This window comes from Macaca mulatta, chromosome 4 (genome assembly GCF_049350105.2).
Source record: "Macaca mulatta isolate MMU2019108-1 chromosome 4, T2T-MMU8v2.0, whole genome shotgun sequence".
Classification (NCBI taxonomy): domain Eukaryota; kingdom Metazoa; phylum Chordata; class Mammalia; order Primates; family Cercopithecidae; genus Macaca; species Macaca mulatta.
This window is the reverse complement of record NC_133409.1, coordinates 40,024,034-40,040,610: the sequence shown is the minus strand read 5'-3', so window position 1 is coordinate 40,040,610 and position 16,577 is coordinate 40,024,034. Positions and strand designations below refer to the sequence as shown.

At 41.5% G+C, this 16,577-nt stretch overlaps 1 protein-coding gene across 4 annotated transcripts in view; it reads left to right on the top strand.

Annotated features, from left to right (window-relative positions):
* Positions 1-9,494: 9,494 nt before the first annotated feature.
* Positions 9,495-16,577, top strand: part of ALDH8A1 (aldehyde dehydrogenase 8 family member A1) — a 32,437-nt gene continuing 25,354 nt past the window's right edge. Inside the window, exons 1-3 of one of the 4 annotated variants that reach the window (XM_015137405.3) lie at positions 9,495-9,624; positions 10,263-10,335; positions 16,222-16,369. In XM_015137405.3, coding sequence (XP_014992891.2) covers positions 9,587-9,624; positions 10,263-10,335; positions 16,222-16,369 — 259 coding nt within the window. In that variant the 5' untranslated portion in view covers positions 9,495-9,586. Of the gene's footprint in view, positions 9,625-10,105; positions 10,336-16,221; positions 16,370-16,577 lie in introns of those variants that run through there. The other 3 variants (XM_077999436.1, XM_015137406.3, XM_015137404.3) reach the window with 3 other exon arrangements.

Below are 16,577 nucleotides of genomic sequence, written 5' to 3'. Positions count from 1 at the left end.
TAAATATAAAACTGTTCTAAATAATAAAGTCTTTAAATTTTTGTTATATAGTATTTAATACAAGCGAAAGAACATTTGTAATTCATATATAGATTAAAACAATTAAGAAAACCCCATAAACTCTTCCCTCTACTAATGATTAGAACATTAGCAATAAGTGCCATCGAAGCTATTCTAATATATCACAGCCTTTCCCCAGCCCTGACATTTCCCTTCTTTAAAAAAAATTTTTTTGCCGGGCGCGGTGGCTCACGCCTGTAATCCCAGCACTTTGGAAGGCCGAGGCGGGCGGATCACAAGGTCAGGAGATCGAGACCATGGTGAAACCCCGTCTCTACTAAAAAAAATAGAAAAAAATTAGCCGGGCGCAGTGGCGGGCGCCTGTAGTCCCAGCTACTCGGGAGGCTGAGGCCGGAGAATGGCGTGAACCCGGGAGGCGGAGCTTGCAGTGAGCCGAGATTGCGCCACTGCACTCCAGCCTGGGTGACAGAGCGAGCGAGACTCCGTCTCAAAAAAAAAAAAAAAAAAAAAAAAAATTTTTATGGGATATTAATAATATGTTCATAATATGAGGTAAGAATCCACTTCCTTTTCTGTTATGAATATTTTGGAAAATATTTCAAACAAATGAAAAGTTCCAAGTCCAATAGAAACAATTTTTTTCCTAAACCATGTTGCCACATGATGTCCCATCACTACTGAATTGAATATCTGTTTCCTACAAAGTATTCTCCAGAGGTTGGGTGCGGTGGCTCGCACCTATAATCCCAGCACTTTGGGAGGCCAAGACCAGGAGAATACTTGAGCCAGGAGTTCAAGACCAGCCTGGGCAACATAGTGAGACCCCATCTCTACAAAAAATAATAAAAAAATAGCCAGTCATGGTAGTGCATGCCTATAATTCCAGCTGCTTGGGAGGCTGGGGTGGGAGGATTGCCTGATACCAGGAGGTGGAGGCTGTAGTGAGCCATGTTCATGCCACTGCATTCCAGCCTGGGTGACAGAGTGAGACTATATCATCTATCTGTCTATCTATCTGTCTATCTATATCTATCTAGCTAGCTCTATCTTCTGCACAACCACAATAATAATAATCAAAATTGAGAAATTAATGTGTGTAGATCACAGCTGTTCAACTAGCCTCTGTTAACATCTCACCAATTGAAACAAAAATGTCTCTAACCCCACTTTGTTCCTGATGTAGGGAGGGCAAGGCTATTCTCTGACTTGTCTTGGAGCCCTGCTGTCTAGGGGTTAGGGAAATCCCACACTCAGCCCCCACTCCCACCACCATAGTTCTTCAGTGGATGGAGAATTGTTGAGAACATGACCTTCACTTTTCTGGCTCGGCATCCAGCACAGGGTCTCACTGTTACCCAGGCTGGAGTGCAGTGAGCAATGATTGTGCTACTGCACGATCACGGTTCACAGCAACCTTGACCTCCTGGAGCTCAAGTGATCCACCTCAGCCTCCCAAGTAGCTGGGACTACAAGCATGCACCACCACACCCGGCTAATTTTTTTCTATTTTTTTGTAGAGATAGGGGTCTCACTCTGTTGCCTGGGCTGGTCTCAAACTCCTGGGCTCAAGTGATCCTTCCACCTCGGGCCTCCCAAAGTCCTAGGATTATAGACTTGAGCCACCATGCCCGGCATTAAAGAATCCACTTCAAGATACAGAGCCTTTTTCTGAAAGATCCCTGTTTGTGTTGCCTGTGAATCCTACATGCCATAGAGAATTTTTATCTCCACTTTGTTGTTATTCCTGGCACCTTAACAGAGTGTCAATGTAGATTTCTGGATACCTATTCTGCCTAATGCTGATCCTTGTTCAGCTATATACTGTGCAAGTCTTTGCATCTGTCCTTTGTTCTTGATCCCTGAATGAAAGTCTAGGCAACCAGGGCTTCCTCCCAGGGTGAACAAATAAGCAGTGAGATCCCTGGCCTCATTCCTGGTTAATTGTATACATGGCCCGAGAAGCCCATGTTAGAAGCCCTGCACCTCTTCTAGATATGCCTGAAAACATCTTGTTAAATCTCCTGGATGATAAGAAGTGGTCCCTGGCCAAGTAAAATCCTTCCTGTGAAAATCAATTCCTAAAAAGCTTTCCCTTGGTGAACTGGATCTGACCACAGAGTTAGGAAGCCTGGAGGATCTGCCGCTGCATGGGAGTTGAGAGTGAGGGAGTCTCGTATCTTAGTACATTTTGAAAAGAAAAACAATGCCAGTCACACCCATTTTAAGGTATTGTGGGTCAGAATCATTTCTGAAGTCTACTTTGCTGAGCAGTTTTTTCCACTTAGTATATTTGGTGTAAGATACTATTTTCTCTGATTATCCTTGGCCATTTGGCCCAGAAGAACTGCATCTTAATTGATCCTAATGTCTGATCCTCCCCAAGTGTCCAGTCACAAATATCAATCAAGGTACTGTGGAGTCAGATGGTAGCTGCTTCCACAGCTTGTGGCCTTTGTAATATCAATTCGCCACCCCTTACCTAGGTTTAAGTTTTGACATCTTAGCACTGTTTCCATACCGGAGAAGCTGTACACCTTCGCCCTGGAGGCTCCTACTTTCCCTCCACTGACCACAGCTTTAAGTCTTGCCTCTGAGCTGGGCACTGGACTTTCACCTCCTTGGTTAGGGAAGTAGGCTAGGGTTGCATCATTAACATGGTATGTAACACCTGTCAGGCCCCACGCATTTGACCATGCCCTTTTCTTTGAGGAAAAGAGCTGTGTCTCCTCACAGAGGGCTCTATTCCTGTCTAGATATGGGATCATTGCCCAGGGACTGCTATCTGCAACACAAAGAGCATCAATGAGAAATTTTGAAATTTTAGCCAACTAAAGTTACATGCCTGCTAACCAGGGTAGGCTTGTTTATGCTGTGATTGGTTAGAAATTGGTGCCCAAATACAGTGGCATGGGAAAACACATGTTTATTTCATGCTAATTATCACCACATGATAGAACTGTACTCCGTAGAGTGACTTAGTCCAGGCTGACAGAGGTTCTCCATCCTGTACCTGCCACCGGGAACACACAGCCTTCCTAGTCTACAGGGAAGTGGGAGAGACAGTGGACAGTCCCCAGAAGGCTTGGCTTTTACTCAAAGACCCTGGCCAGAACTATCCAAACGGCCCCACCTCATTGCAAAGGGGCTGAGGAGTACTCAGGAGGAGAATTGTATGTTAGAGAACGTTAGGGGTGGCCACCACAGGGGGCACCTGGCATTTTCCCCAAAATGACTGAGTTTAATATAAGCATATGTGTTAAGGTCTTATCTGTTCACACTTGAAACAGAATCCCATATACATACTTCTTGAATTTCTCTCTTATACATTGTTCCTCTCCTCACCCAGTTTTTCTAGCCTTCAGCTGTATCTCTTGGGGGATCCTGCAACCATCATCCCAAGACAGTGGTCCCATTCTGAGCGCTGACCTTGGAGGGCAAGGACATGTCCCCAAATTCTTGAGTGGAGCACATGCAACCAAAGAAACCTCTAGTGTTTCATTTTGATAACCTTGCATAGGATAATTCTGATGTGTGATTGTGCACAATATTTCCTCCTAGTAGTGAGGCTAAGAAGATTGGGGTTTGGGGGTGGCAAATGGGCAAGAGAACAGCATCCTGCCACATATAAGTGAGGGTAGTTATTCCAATAACAATAGCACTTTCATTTTAATTCATTCTATGTAACGTTTTCAGTAGGAGAGAAGGATTATAGAGGAGAGGACAGAGGCCAGAGAGCCAGGGAAGATTCTTTTAAATGTTTGTTTATTATATTATTTTATGTGATATTATATTGAAGAGGCCGAAAGTGCCAGGAGAGAGGAGAAGAATGAAAAGTTAGATGATAATCCAGTGAGCAAGGTTCTTGTGGAGACAGAAGGAAAATGGTGCCCCAAAACAGGTATTTATTTGGCCTGGAATTACTGTCTGGTCTTTTAACTTCCTCTCCGTGCTTCTGTATCCATGCTCCCCTATCCTTCTCCAAAGCCTCATCTCTGATGGCTTCATTTCACTGTCTGGGCACTCTCCGTTCCCCATTCTGTGTTTCTCCTGAGTCTAGCGTACCCCTCCCAGCTGCCTCATGCTGCCATGCTGTGATTTTTGTTTACCACTGTTGGTAGTTCAGAACTACAGTATACCTGGGGCCCCCTATATCAAGACTGCCTCTCCCCTTTTAAAGAGAATAACTTTTGTTCTATTAGATAAAACCACCTTATTCTCTTTTGTAATATTCTAGAGCAACTAGCTCTCTTAGAATATTAGTATACTTAATACCTCCCATTTATAATTTTTTCTCAGTGCACTCAAGGTCTTGAGTCCCTTGTCCTCACTGTGCAGGACCTGGCAGTGAATCCACCCCTTGGGATGTGGTGGTAGGTAGATTCTGTTACCGCAAATGGGAGTACACTTCCCCCATGGGTCAGAATGGTGTTACAGGGATGTGGTAAGAACAAATCTGCATTCAGCAGGACACAGTGGCCAGCAGATGGAGCCAGCCAGAAGAATTCAGGAGCAGGTGATAACCCACACGTCCGGTGAAGCAGGTGGAAGTACCTGGAAGTAGGTTCTCAGCCACTAGGCCCAGATATAGGATTTCATGTCTCTTCAAGGGAAACTGACAGGAGAAACATCTGTGCCAAGCTTAGAGAGAAGGCCTTGAGGGCATGTCAGAGCTCAGGTATCGGGACTGGGGTCAACGGACATGGTCAGACTCTGAGTGAGGCCCATGCTTTGTCCTCCAGAGTGAAAGTCTCTCTCAGCTCAGCTGAGCTCTGGTTCCAGAGTCATCTCTGTGGTTGACCTGCAGGTGGGGATCAAGTGGTTGCACTGCGGACAGAAAAGGGCTGACAGGACAGAGGGGAAGGGAGGGAAGGCCCAGCACATTATGAAAACCCAGCGAGGCTGGGCGCGGTGGCTCAGGCCTGTAATCCCAGCACTTTGGGAGGCCGAGGAGGGCGGATCACTTGGGGTCAGGAGTTTGAGACCAGCCTGATCAACAGAGTGAAACCCCATCTCTACTAAAAATACAAAATTAGCCGGGCATGGTGGCATGCGCCTGTAATCCCAGCTACTCAGGAGGCTGAGGTGGGAGAATCACTTAAACCCAGGAAGTGGAGGTTGCTGTGAGCTGAGATCATGCCATTGCACTCCAGCCTGGGCAACAAGAGCAAAACGGTCTCAAAAAAAGAAAGAAACAAAGAAAAACCAGCGAAGGCCCAGCTTGAGCAGCCAATGGCACAAGGACGCCACTGTAACTGACAGACACGCCTGCTCTGCCGCTGGGCCTGATCAGAACCTGGAGTTCTGATCAGTACCAGGCACTATTTTGAAGCACCGTGTCTGGTTTCCGTCCTCTTTTGCTGTCACGTGGCAGAAAATTCCTCTCTCATGCCATCCTTGGAAAAGTCCTTTCTTCAAAAAGATCTCCCTTTCATAGTCCTCCCATTAGAATCCTTTGCACTCTGTACAAAAAGACAAACATTCTGATAAGTCCATCAATTAGGCAGAGTTGTTGGAGACCCAAGGAGATGGGCTACAGAAGTCTTTATACACACACCGGGTGGTACTCACTGTCTCTCAGCACCAAATTCACTTACTGGTACTTTGCTCTGTGGTGCCAGGGCTGGGAGCTGTGTATTTCTCGCATTCTGTCTCCAGCTGACCTTCTGACCATGGGCAGCACCAGTAAGAGCCTGAGACTACCTTCTGTCTCCAGTGCCTGTCAGCGACTCTCCGGCGACAGGCAACGGCGCCAGCTCCAGACTCCAACTGCTCTGGGCCTCCCAGCATCAGCCACACCATGCCCTTCAGAAGTCCCAGCACCGGACGGGCACAGTGGCTCACACCTGTAATCCTAGCACTTTGGGAGGCTGAGGCGGGTGGATTGCCTGAGCTCAGGAACTCGAGACCAGTCTGGGCAACATGGTGAAATCCCGTCTACACTAAAATACAAAAAATTAGCCGGGCATGGCAGCGTGCGCCTGTAATCCCAGCTACTCAGGAGGCTGAGACAGGAGAATCGCTTGAACCTGGGAGGCGGAGGTTGCAGTGAGCTGAGATGGAGCCACTGCACTTCAGCCTGGGCGACAGAGCAAGACTCCATCTCAAAAAAAAAGTCCCAACACCAGCTGGGGCAGAGGGCGGGGGGGGCGGGGGGGGCGGGGGGGGCGGTCCCCTGAAAGTTTCTGGTTTCTCGTAGCCCACCTCTTCCTTTTTGTCTTCCAGTTTAAAGAATGGCAGCTGCTTTTTGTGGTTGGTTGCTAATCTCTGGGTTATCTCAGCAGCCCTTACATGCTGTTTCAGCTTTGTCTGGGTAAACATTTCCTGGTATTAATTTTGACAAACCTGCCATGCTTTCCGTTTTCTGAATGGACCCTAATGTATAGATGATTGTATTTATTTACCCATATATGTATTTATAGTTATACTTGTTTCATTATGGGAATACATTCTGAGAAATGTGACATTAATTGATTTTATGGTTGTGCAAAACTTTTAGCTTGTACTTACCCCAAGATGGTGCAGCCTACTATACACTTAGGCTAAATGGGATAGCCTATTGCTTCTAGGCTACAAACCTGTACAGCACGTTACTGTCCTGAATACCATAGGCAATTGTAACACAATGGTAAGTATTTGTGTATCTAAACAGAAAAATACATAACAAATAAAGTATAAAAGATAAAAAATGGTACACCTGTGTAGGCCACTTATCCATGGAATTTGTTCTGGGTGAGTCAGTGAGTGAATGGTGAGTGAATGTGAAGGCCTAGGACAGTACTGGACAATATACTGTACACTTAGGCTGCACTAAAGTTATGAGCAAATACTTTTCTTCGATAATAAATTAACCTTAGCTCACTGTAACTTTCCTACTTTATGAACTTTTCCATTTATAAAATACTTTTTGACTCTTTGTAATAATAGCTTAAAACACATGCATTGTACAGCTGTATAAATATATTTTCTTTATATCCCCTTTTCCATAAGCTTTTTTCTATTTTTACATTTTTTACTTTAAAATTTTACTTTTCAATTTGTTTGTTAAAAATGAAGACACAAACACATTATCCTAGGTCTATACAGGGTCCGGATCATCAATACTTTCCACCTCCACATCTTGTCCCACTGGAAGGTCTTCAGAGGCAGTCATATGCATGAAGCTGCCATCTCCTCAGATAGCAATACCTTCGTCTGGAAAATCTCCTGAAGCACCTGAGGTTTTTTTACAGTTAACTTTTTTTTTTTTTAATAAGTAGAAAGAATATACACTAAAATAATGATAAAAGTACAGACAGTAAATACATAAACCACTAACAGTCATTTATTATCATTATCAAGTATTAGGTACTGCACATAATTGTATGTGGTAGATTTTTACACAAGTGGCAGTGCAGTGGGTTTGTTTACATCAGCATCACCACAAATGTGGGTAATGCCTCTCACTATGACATTACGATGGCTATGATGTCACTAGGCAATAGGAACTTTTTAGCTCCATTATAATTTTATGGGACCTTCGTTGTATATAGGGTCTGTCGTTCACTGAAATGTTGTTATGTGGTGATAACTGTATTTATATATATGTGACCAGTGTTTAAAAAAATCAGAAGATATTTTCAACAAAAGCATAGTAATACGACCAAAAATCATTAACACAAAACAAAAGGAAAAAAAAAGTTTGAGACCAGCCTGGGCAATGCAGGCAAGACCCTGTTTCTACAAAATAGCAATAATAGTAATAATAATAAATTAGCCAGGCATGGTGTGGCATGCTTGTAGTCCTAGCTACTCAGGAGCCTGAGGCAGGAGGATTATTTGAGCCCAGGAGTTCAAGGCTGCAGTAAGCTATAATCACACCACTACACTGCAGCCTGAGTAACAGGGAAACTTGTATCCAAAAATAAAAATAAAAACATAAAAAATAAAATGGATTCAAAAAATAATTTTTGCATATGGTGCGAGGAATAAATAAAAGTTCATTTAAAAACAAAAAAGTAACCTAGAAAAGGAATGTTAAAAATTTTAAGCTGAGAAAAAATGTACACCTTTAACATCTTTATACAGCTTTTCTACTTTTTACTGGGTGAGGAGATTGAGCTCTTGCCAAGAATGTGGTTATGGCTGGGTGCAGTGGCTTATGCCTGTAATCCCAGCACTTTGGGAAGCTGAGGCAAGAGGATCACCAGAGCCCAGGAGTTCAAGATCAGCCTGGCCAACATAGCGAGACCTCATCTCTACAAAAAATACAAAAATTAGCCAGGCGTGGTGACACACACCTGTAGTCCTGGTGACTAGGAAGGCTGAGGCAGAAGAATCATTTGAACCCAGGAGTTCAAGGCTGCGGTGAGCTAAGGTCATACCACGGCACCCCAGCCTGGGCGACAAAGTGAGACTGTCAAAAAAAAAAAAAAAAAAAGAATGTAGTTATGCTAAAGATAATGAGTTATATTTCCAAAGCTTCTGCAGAACTTTTGAGCTGCAAAGAAAAAAAGACCAAGAAGTTGGTCCTTTGTTCCGCAGAGTGTCATAGACAGTCTTTAGATAGGCCGACAGGGGCCCGGAGCTTAGTTTCACAGGGAATGGGTTTGCCTATTGCTTTGCATCAGAGATTAGCAAGAATTTTGGAGAATATCTAGGGACCAATAAAGATGGAAGCAGAGAGGGCCTAAGGAGGTGCACAGCCAGCAAGTGCCCCCATGTGATCAATGAATTTTAGAATATCGGTACCTAATGTTCAACTGAATTACAACTATAAATCATAATTATAAAAGTAATATAGGCTTGCCATAAAATATTTAAGCAGTTTAAAAGTATTTAGAGTAAAAACGCCTTCCCCTCAACCATGTAAATAGCCAAAGAAATTATACCATATATATTATTCACTAGCTTTCTTTTTTCACTTAACAATACATCCTTCTAATGTCTAAGTAGTATTCCTTGTTATGAATATAACAATTATACTGTAATATTCTCCAATTCATGGACATTTAGGTTGTTTTGATTTTTAAATTATCATAAAAAACGATGTCCTGTGACTTACCTACTTGTTCATGAGCACGTAATTCTGTAGGAGAGATTCCTAGAAAGGAAATTGACCAGACACTGACAAATTGCCCCAAGCAGTGTTCTGCGAACCCTCCCGCCTATGGCCTAGGGATGCTTCTCCACATCCCCACAGAGTAGATGTTCTCAATCTTTAAAAATGCTCTCCAGTCTGATTGGCAAATCAGGCCACCTCTGTATTTCACATTCCTTGCTTAACAACAAAGCTGAGCATTGTTAATATATTCGTTAGTCAATTGTGTTGCTTTTCCTATGGATTGCTTTTTTGTATCTTTGCTTATCATTTCTGTTGGGGTGCTCATTTCTCTTACCAATTTGTAGAAATTCGCAGCTACATCATGGATCTGAACCCCTTGCTATATGTGTCACACATGTTTTTGGCTTGTCTTTATTTCCATGGCACATCTAGGAAGATGTGAACAGCCACTGTGGCCCCGGTTTTGGGATGGAGAGACAGCTCTTCCGAGAGAGGGCAGCCAAGGTAAAGAAACACAGATGAGCCATGGAAAGAGGGCATCTGTCTTCAGTCACCTGTGCAGGGTGAGCAGTGATGTGTTGAGAAAAAAGTGTATGATTTGGAGATTAAAAGGCTACAGTTCATCCCCTGCTAGCTATGTGACCGTGGAAAAATGGTCTAACCGCTCCAAGGCTCAGTTTCTTCTATAAAGAGAGGAAGTAATGGTTACTTCATACAGGACTGTTGTGTGAAACAAATGAGTAAATTCATGTAAAGGACTTGCTTCGGGGCCTGACATCCAATCAGTGTTTGAGCAATGAACAGTTTACAGTGTGAACCCAATAAAATCACACGCTCAGATGCCTTTTGACGATTTTAAAGGGTTGTGAACACATACGTAAGTAGCTGTTAGTTTTACACACAATTATCCATGTCAAGTACTGCACTAGAAGTCTGTGAAACATTCAGCCACTCTCTTAGTTCTGAGTTTGGAGACTGGAATGCTCTCTGAGAGTGTCAGGTGTCCTCCCACGTTCACTGATTGGCAAAGGGGAGATGGGGGCTGGGAAGGGGGAGGCTCACTCAGGAGTCCAGACAGTGGTGGGGACAACCTGAGTGCTCAGTCGTAAAGAGGAAAGGCAGAATTTTTCCTTGCTATGGCTGGAACAAAGGCACTTTTGATGCTGGAAAACTTCATAGATGGAAAATTTTTACCTTGTAGCTCATACATAGATTCTTACGACCCATCAACGGGGGAAGTGTATTGCAGAGTGCCAAATAGTGGAAAAGATGAGGTGAGTATATGCACTTAAAGAAGACTGAAATGTGTTTAATATGTTGGCCAATTATGGGTAACAATTTTCTAAAAGCAGAGGCAGTTGGGGGAAGATGTAGGATTGTTAAACATGATAGAAGGAAGATTTGAGTTCTGAGAAGATTTACCTTGTAACTGGACTGTATGATACATAGAACAAACCTCTTACTATATTCAGAAGTAAGTCATTTTCTAGCCAACCTAACACAGCCCTGTGTGCAGTTCTTTTTTTTTGTAATTCTCAAACATTTCCTAATCAGTGTCTAGTACAAAGTATTATTTGTAAGAGTTATCGCTTTGTTAAATATTCCCTTTTCTCCACCAAGCACTGCTTAAATTTACCACTATATCCATGGAATTTAAAAAAATGTGTGGCGTTACTAAAACAAACAAGCAAAAAACTGTGGGCTTTATTTTAGATTGTCTTCTCATAATTTCTCATGTCTTCAAAATACCTAGTAAAATAAAATCAATCATTTGAATGATGAAACTCAAAATCAAATTCCCATATATTTTTGGAGTTAGATTTAACAGCATCTTTTTTCTTATTCAAAGTGTTTAATGGCATATGCATTACATTTTTTTAGCAATGTAGTATTAATTTTACTTGGAGAATTTTGTAAAATATTTGAGATATATTTGATTAGCTATCAATTATTGCACTGAGAATGTAAATATATCTGAAGTGGTAAATGTAGCTGATGTATATATAGTCATCTAATGCCTTATGAATTATAATTTATTATTTTTAAGGCACAAAGAGCTAGATTATTTAAAATATAATTATAGCCTTTATATAAAGATACATATTCTATGCAAAGTTTTTTTTGAAGAACACTGCTATTTTTTTTCTTTTTTGTTAATACTTCAAATCCGTCTTGCATTTAAAATAAACCTTTAGACTTAGGGATTAATGTTTGCAAATGTTGGTTAATGCATTGGTTAAATTATAATCTGCAATTTTGTTTGCTTCAAATGACCTAACACAGCTCTGGGAAATCCAGCTTTGTGTTTTCCACTCTTCCTTGTTTGCCAAAGTGAAGTTAAAAATGACAAACATGCCAATTTCAGCTGAAATATTTCCTGCAGTTAACTGCTCATACCTTTTTAGAAAATAGAGTGAGGTATGGATGCACTAGCTAGTAGAGTAATAGATATGTTCAATTTCTCAGCAATCCAACTTCCAAATATCCTATCTGATCCCATAAGTCATAGTTTTTTTCTGGCTTCAAAAATATGGTTACCATACAAACCGCATGTCCAATTTCCCAAAACATCACTCAGAAAAATGTTGCTGGTGCTCCCATTTATTCAGCTTTTGCTATGTGCTTTGCAGTCATTAAGCTCTTTTTAAAAAAAATTAAAAAAGTAATACATAATAATTGTACATCTTTATGGGCATATGCAACATTTTGATACATGCAGTGTGTCATGCTCAAATCAGGGTAATTAGGATCTCCATCACATTAAACATTTATCATTTCTTGGTGTTGGGAACATTCCAAATCGTTCTTCTAACTATTGTGAAATATACAATAAATTATTGTTAACTATTGTCACTCTACTAGAACTTATTCCTTTTAACCATATTTTTGTATTAATTAGCCAACCTCTATCCTCTCCTCTACCCTTCCCAGCCTCTGGTAACCATAATTCTACTCTCTACCTCCATGAGATCAACTTTTTTAAGCTTCCACATATGAGTGAGAACATGTAATACTTGTATTTTTGTGCCTGGCTTACTTCACTTAGCATAATATCCTCCAGCTGAAATCATGTTGCTGCAAATGACAGGATTTTGTTCCTTTTTATGGCTGAATAATATTCCATTGTGTATATATACCATATTTTCTTTATCCATTCATCTGTTGATAGACATTAGGTTGAGTTCATATCTTGACTATTGTAAATAGTGCTGCAACAAACATGGGGTACAGGTATCTCTTCAGTATACCGAGTTCCTTTTCTTTGGATAAATTTCCAGTAGTGGGATTGCTGGATCATATTGTTGTTCTATTTTTAGTTTTTTTTTTTAGAAACCTTTATATGTTTTCCATAATGGCTGCACTAATTTACTTTCACACCAACAGTGTATGTGTCTTCCCTTTTTTCTGCAGCTTCAACAGCCTTTTTTATTTCTTGTTTTTTAATAATAGCCATTTTAACTGGGATGAGATGATAGCTCGTTGTGGTTTTGACTTGCATTTCCCTAATAGTTAGTGATGTTAAGCATTTTTTATATACTTGGCCATTTGTACGTCTTCTTTTGTGGACTATCTAGTTAGATCATTTGCCTATTTTGAAGTTGGATTTGTTGGTGGGGGCTATTGAGTTGTATATGTATACATAAAAGCTCAAGCTCCTTATATATTCTGGTTATTAATACCTTGTCAGATGGATAGTTTGCAAATATTTTCTCCCATTCTGTAGGTTGCCTGTTAACTCTGTTGATTGTTTCCTCTGTCGTGCAGAAGATTTTTAGCTTAATGTTATTTTATTTATTTATTTATTTATTTATTTATTTATTTATTTAATTTTCTTTTGTTGCCTGTACTTTTGAGGTCTTACCCAAAAAAATCTTTGCCCAAATCAATGTCCTGAAGTATTTACCCTGTGTTTTCTTACAGTAGTTTCAAAGTTTTGAGTCTTAACATCTGTCTAAGTCTTTCTTTAATCTGTTTTGATTTGATTTGGTGAGAGATAGGGGTCTAGTTTCATTCTTCTGCATATGGTTATCCAATTTTCCCAGCACCATTTATTGGAAAGACTATCTTTTCACCAATGCATATTTTTGGCAGCTTTGTAAAAAACGAGTTGGCTGTAAATGCATGGATTTATTTCTGGATTATCTATTCTGTTTCATAGGTCTATGTGTGTGTTTTTACACCAGTGCCATGCTATTTTGGTTACTATAGTTTTGTAGTATATTTTAAAGTCTGGTAGTGTACATTCAGTAAGCCCTTTAACATGGATTATCCAAAGAAGCAAGTTATAACAACCTAGAAGTCTCTATTATGATCCTTATTTTACAGAGGACAGTGCTAACACTCTCATCTCTGATGCTTAGATCCATTGGTATGTGCACATGTGTGCACACACACATGCACACCTGTGTGCATAGCACATTTGCATTATAGCATTGCAGTTATAAGCACATACTAGAGTCAGACTGCCTGGTTCAAAGACAAGCTGCACCACTTGATATCCATGGCCTTGACTTAGGGCTGAACTTCTGCAAGGCTCAGTCTCCTCATCTATAAAATGAGGATAATAATGATATCTACTTTGTAGTGTTATTCTGAGGATTAAACAGACTAATATGTGTAAAGCCCTTAGTGCTTGGCATATAGTAAATGATTTCTATGTATTAGCTTATGCTAATATTATTGTATGTAGTACATTAATGTGTATTCTGTATTACATGGACATAAGATGTGCTATAAGGCAACTTAGAAAATATGAGTGGACTTGAATTTTCTGAATAGCAAAAAGATCAGATTTTTACATTGAGTAGGAATTCATGCTCCTCTTGTTGGCTGGCAGTGGGGCTTCCTCATGGCTGCAGCTAGTGGTGGAAGAAACCAAAGGAATCTCTTCCCCCATCCTGTCTACAGGTCCACATCTGAGATTTAGTTTTTGAGGTGAAGCCACCATATTTCTAGAATTTTCTAATTAAGATGAGAATCATTTTAAACCTTACTTCACCTCAGCTAAAAGTGACTGTATTAGTTCGTTCTCACACTGCTATAAAGATACTACCCAAGACTGGGTAATTTATTAAGGAAAGAGATTCAATTGACTCACAGTTCTGCATGGCTGGGGAGGCCTCAGGAAACTTACAATCATGGCTGAAGGGGAAGCAGGCATGTCTGGCGGCAGGTGAGACAGCGTGTGAAGCCCGGGAAAAACTATCATTTATAAAACCATAGATCTCATGAGAATTCACTCACTATCATGAAAATAGCCCCCACAAACCAATCACTTTCCTCTCTTGATGTCTGGGGATTATAATTCAAGATGAGATTTGGGTTGAGAAACAAAACCTAACCATATCAGTCAGTTTGCATGAGGAAAATGAAGGAGGGGTGTGGGTCAAGTTTTGCATAAGGGCTAGCACAGGCTTGGGTGGCTAGATTGCTTCAGGTCAAGTCCTCCAAAAAAGATGCTCACGGCTGCCAGAAGCCTATGGAAAAGGATTCTGAGTCTGAGCCAGGGCCCAGTGGTGGAAGACAGCTGTGATTCTAATAACTTTTCATGCATGTGAGAAAGGACAGGAGTGAGACACAGGTTAGGGATTTGTCATCTCTGGAGAAGGCATTACTTAGACATTGCTAGAGAGAAGAGAAAGGCAGAAGAGGACTTGAAAATTATTTTGCCTACATCACATTTTGGCCATCAGTTGATCCTGCCCATACCTTCTCATACATATATTGTTTCCTTTTGTATGTAACTCTAAAAGCAAGTACCCAAGCCATCTGTTCAGCCACAAATCTCCTCTTCCCCAGTAAGGCCTCTTCCACTGGGCAGAACCAGGCAGTAGGCAGAGCAACCTGTGATCCTGGGAACCACCAAAATCTGGGTTTGAGTCCTGATTCTGCCACTTATTAGCTGTGTGACCTATGGCAAGTTACTTGAGTTTCTGTGTCTCAGTTTTCTCCTCTGTAAATTGGGCATAGAAATACTTATTTTATAGAATTTTAAAAGGACTTAAACAAAATAATTTGTATAAAGTATTTAGCATATTCCCTTATATAAAAATTAGTCAATAAATTATGAATATAATTAGTCATTTCAAGTGAAATTGACAATCTGAGGATGTGATTTCACCCAAAATTTCAGACCTTATAAGATATGTCAGAGCTGAGTTAGAAGCTTTAGAGATTCCACATATCTAGATTAATTTTCTTCTTCTGTAATATATATACTATATATATGCACTATATATATAATATATACATTTTTTTGAGACAGGGTCTCAGTCTGTCACCTAGGCTGGAGGGCAGTGGCACAATTACAGCTCACTACAGCCTCTACCTCCTGGGCTCAAGTGATCCTCCCACCTCAGCCTGCTGAGTAGCTGGGAGTACAGCCATGCACCATCATGCCCAACTAATTTTTTTAAAACAACGTTGTGTAGAAACAGGGTCTCACTATGTTGACCAGGCTGGTCTCAACCTCCTGGGCTCAAGAGATCCTCCCAACCCAGCCTCCCAAAGTGCTAATATTACAGGCATGAGCCATCACTCCTGGCCCACGATATTTTTAAAAATTCTAGTTTCTGAAGTGATTGAAAATGTACATCTGTTAAAATTCAAATAGCTTCTTTCTAATGCTCTGATTACCACATTCAGGATGCATTGGTTGAAATGGAGTGTGTTTCTTTGTTTCTGTGGTACCCCTCCTTTGCTGGTCATGTAAACACCTGTGTCATTTACTTGGTGGGTGGCCCAGCACTGGGGCATGCTGAATATTCAAAATTAGGTGTGGGCCAGACGTGGTGGCTCACACCTGCAATCCCAGCATTTTAGGAGGCTGAGGCGAGTGGATCACTTGCATTCAGGAGTTCGAGACCAGCCTGGTCAGCATGGTGAAACCCCATTTCTACTAAAAATACAAAATTAGCCATGCCTGCAATCCCAGCTACTCAGGAAGCTGAGGTGGGAAAATCACTTGAACTCCAGAGGCAGAGGTTGCAGTGAGCCAAAATTGCACCACTGTACTCCAGGCTGGGCTACAGAGTGAGAATCTGTCTAAAAAAACAACAACAAAAAAATGAGGTGTATGGAGACCTGAGGATTCTGGTTTCGTCCATCCCCTCAGGAGTAGCAGCTTTAAGGTGACCCTCTCTCCCATTTGCTCCTCAAAGATCGAAGCCGCGGTCAAGGCCGCCAGAGAAGCCTTTCCCGGCTGGTCATCCCGCAGCCCCCAGGAGCGCTCGCGGGTCCTGAACCAGGTGGCGGATTTGCTGGAGCAGTCCCTGGAGGAGTTTGCCCAGGCCGAGTCTAAAGACCAAGGTGAGAGTTGCCTCTTAACTGTAACATGGGACTCAGGGCATCTCTGATTATTCATGTTACCCCTCCTGGGGCCATCGGACCAGCCCACATGCCTGCTCCTCTGTCAATAGTAGAAGTGGAGAGCAAACCCTCTCCTGCTCCAGGCCTGGGAAGGCCAGGATTTGCAGCTGGCCCACCCCATCTCATTCAGATGGCCAGAGAAAGTCAC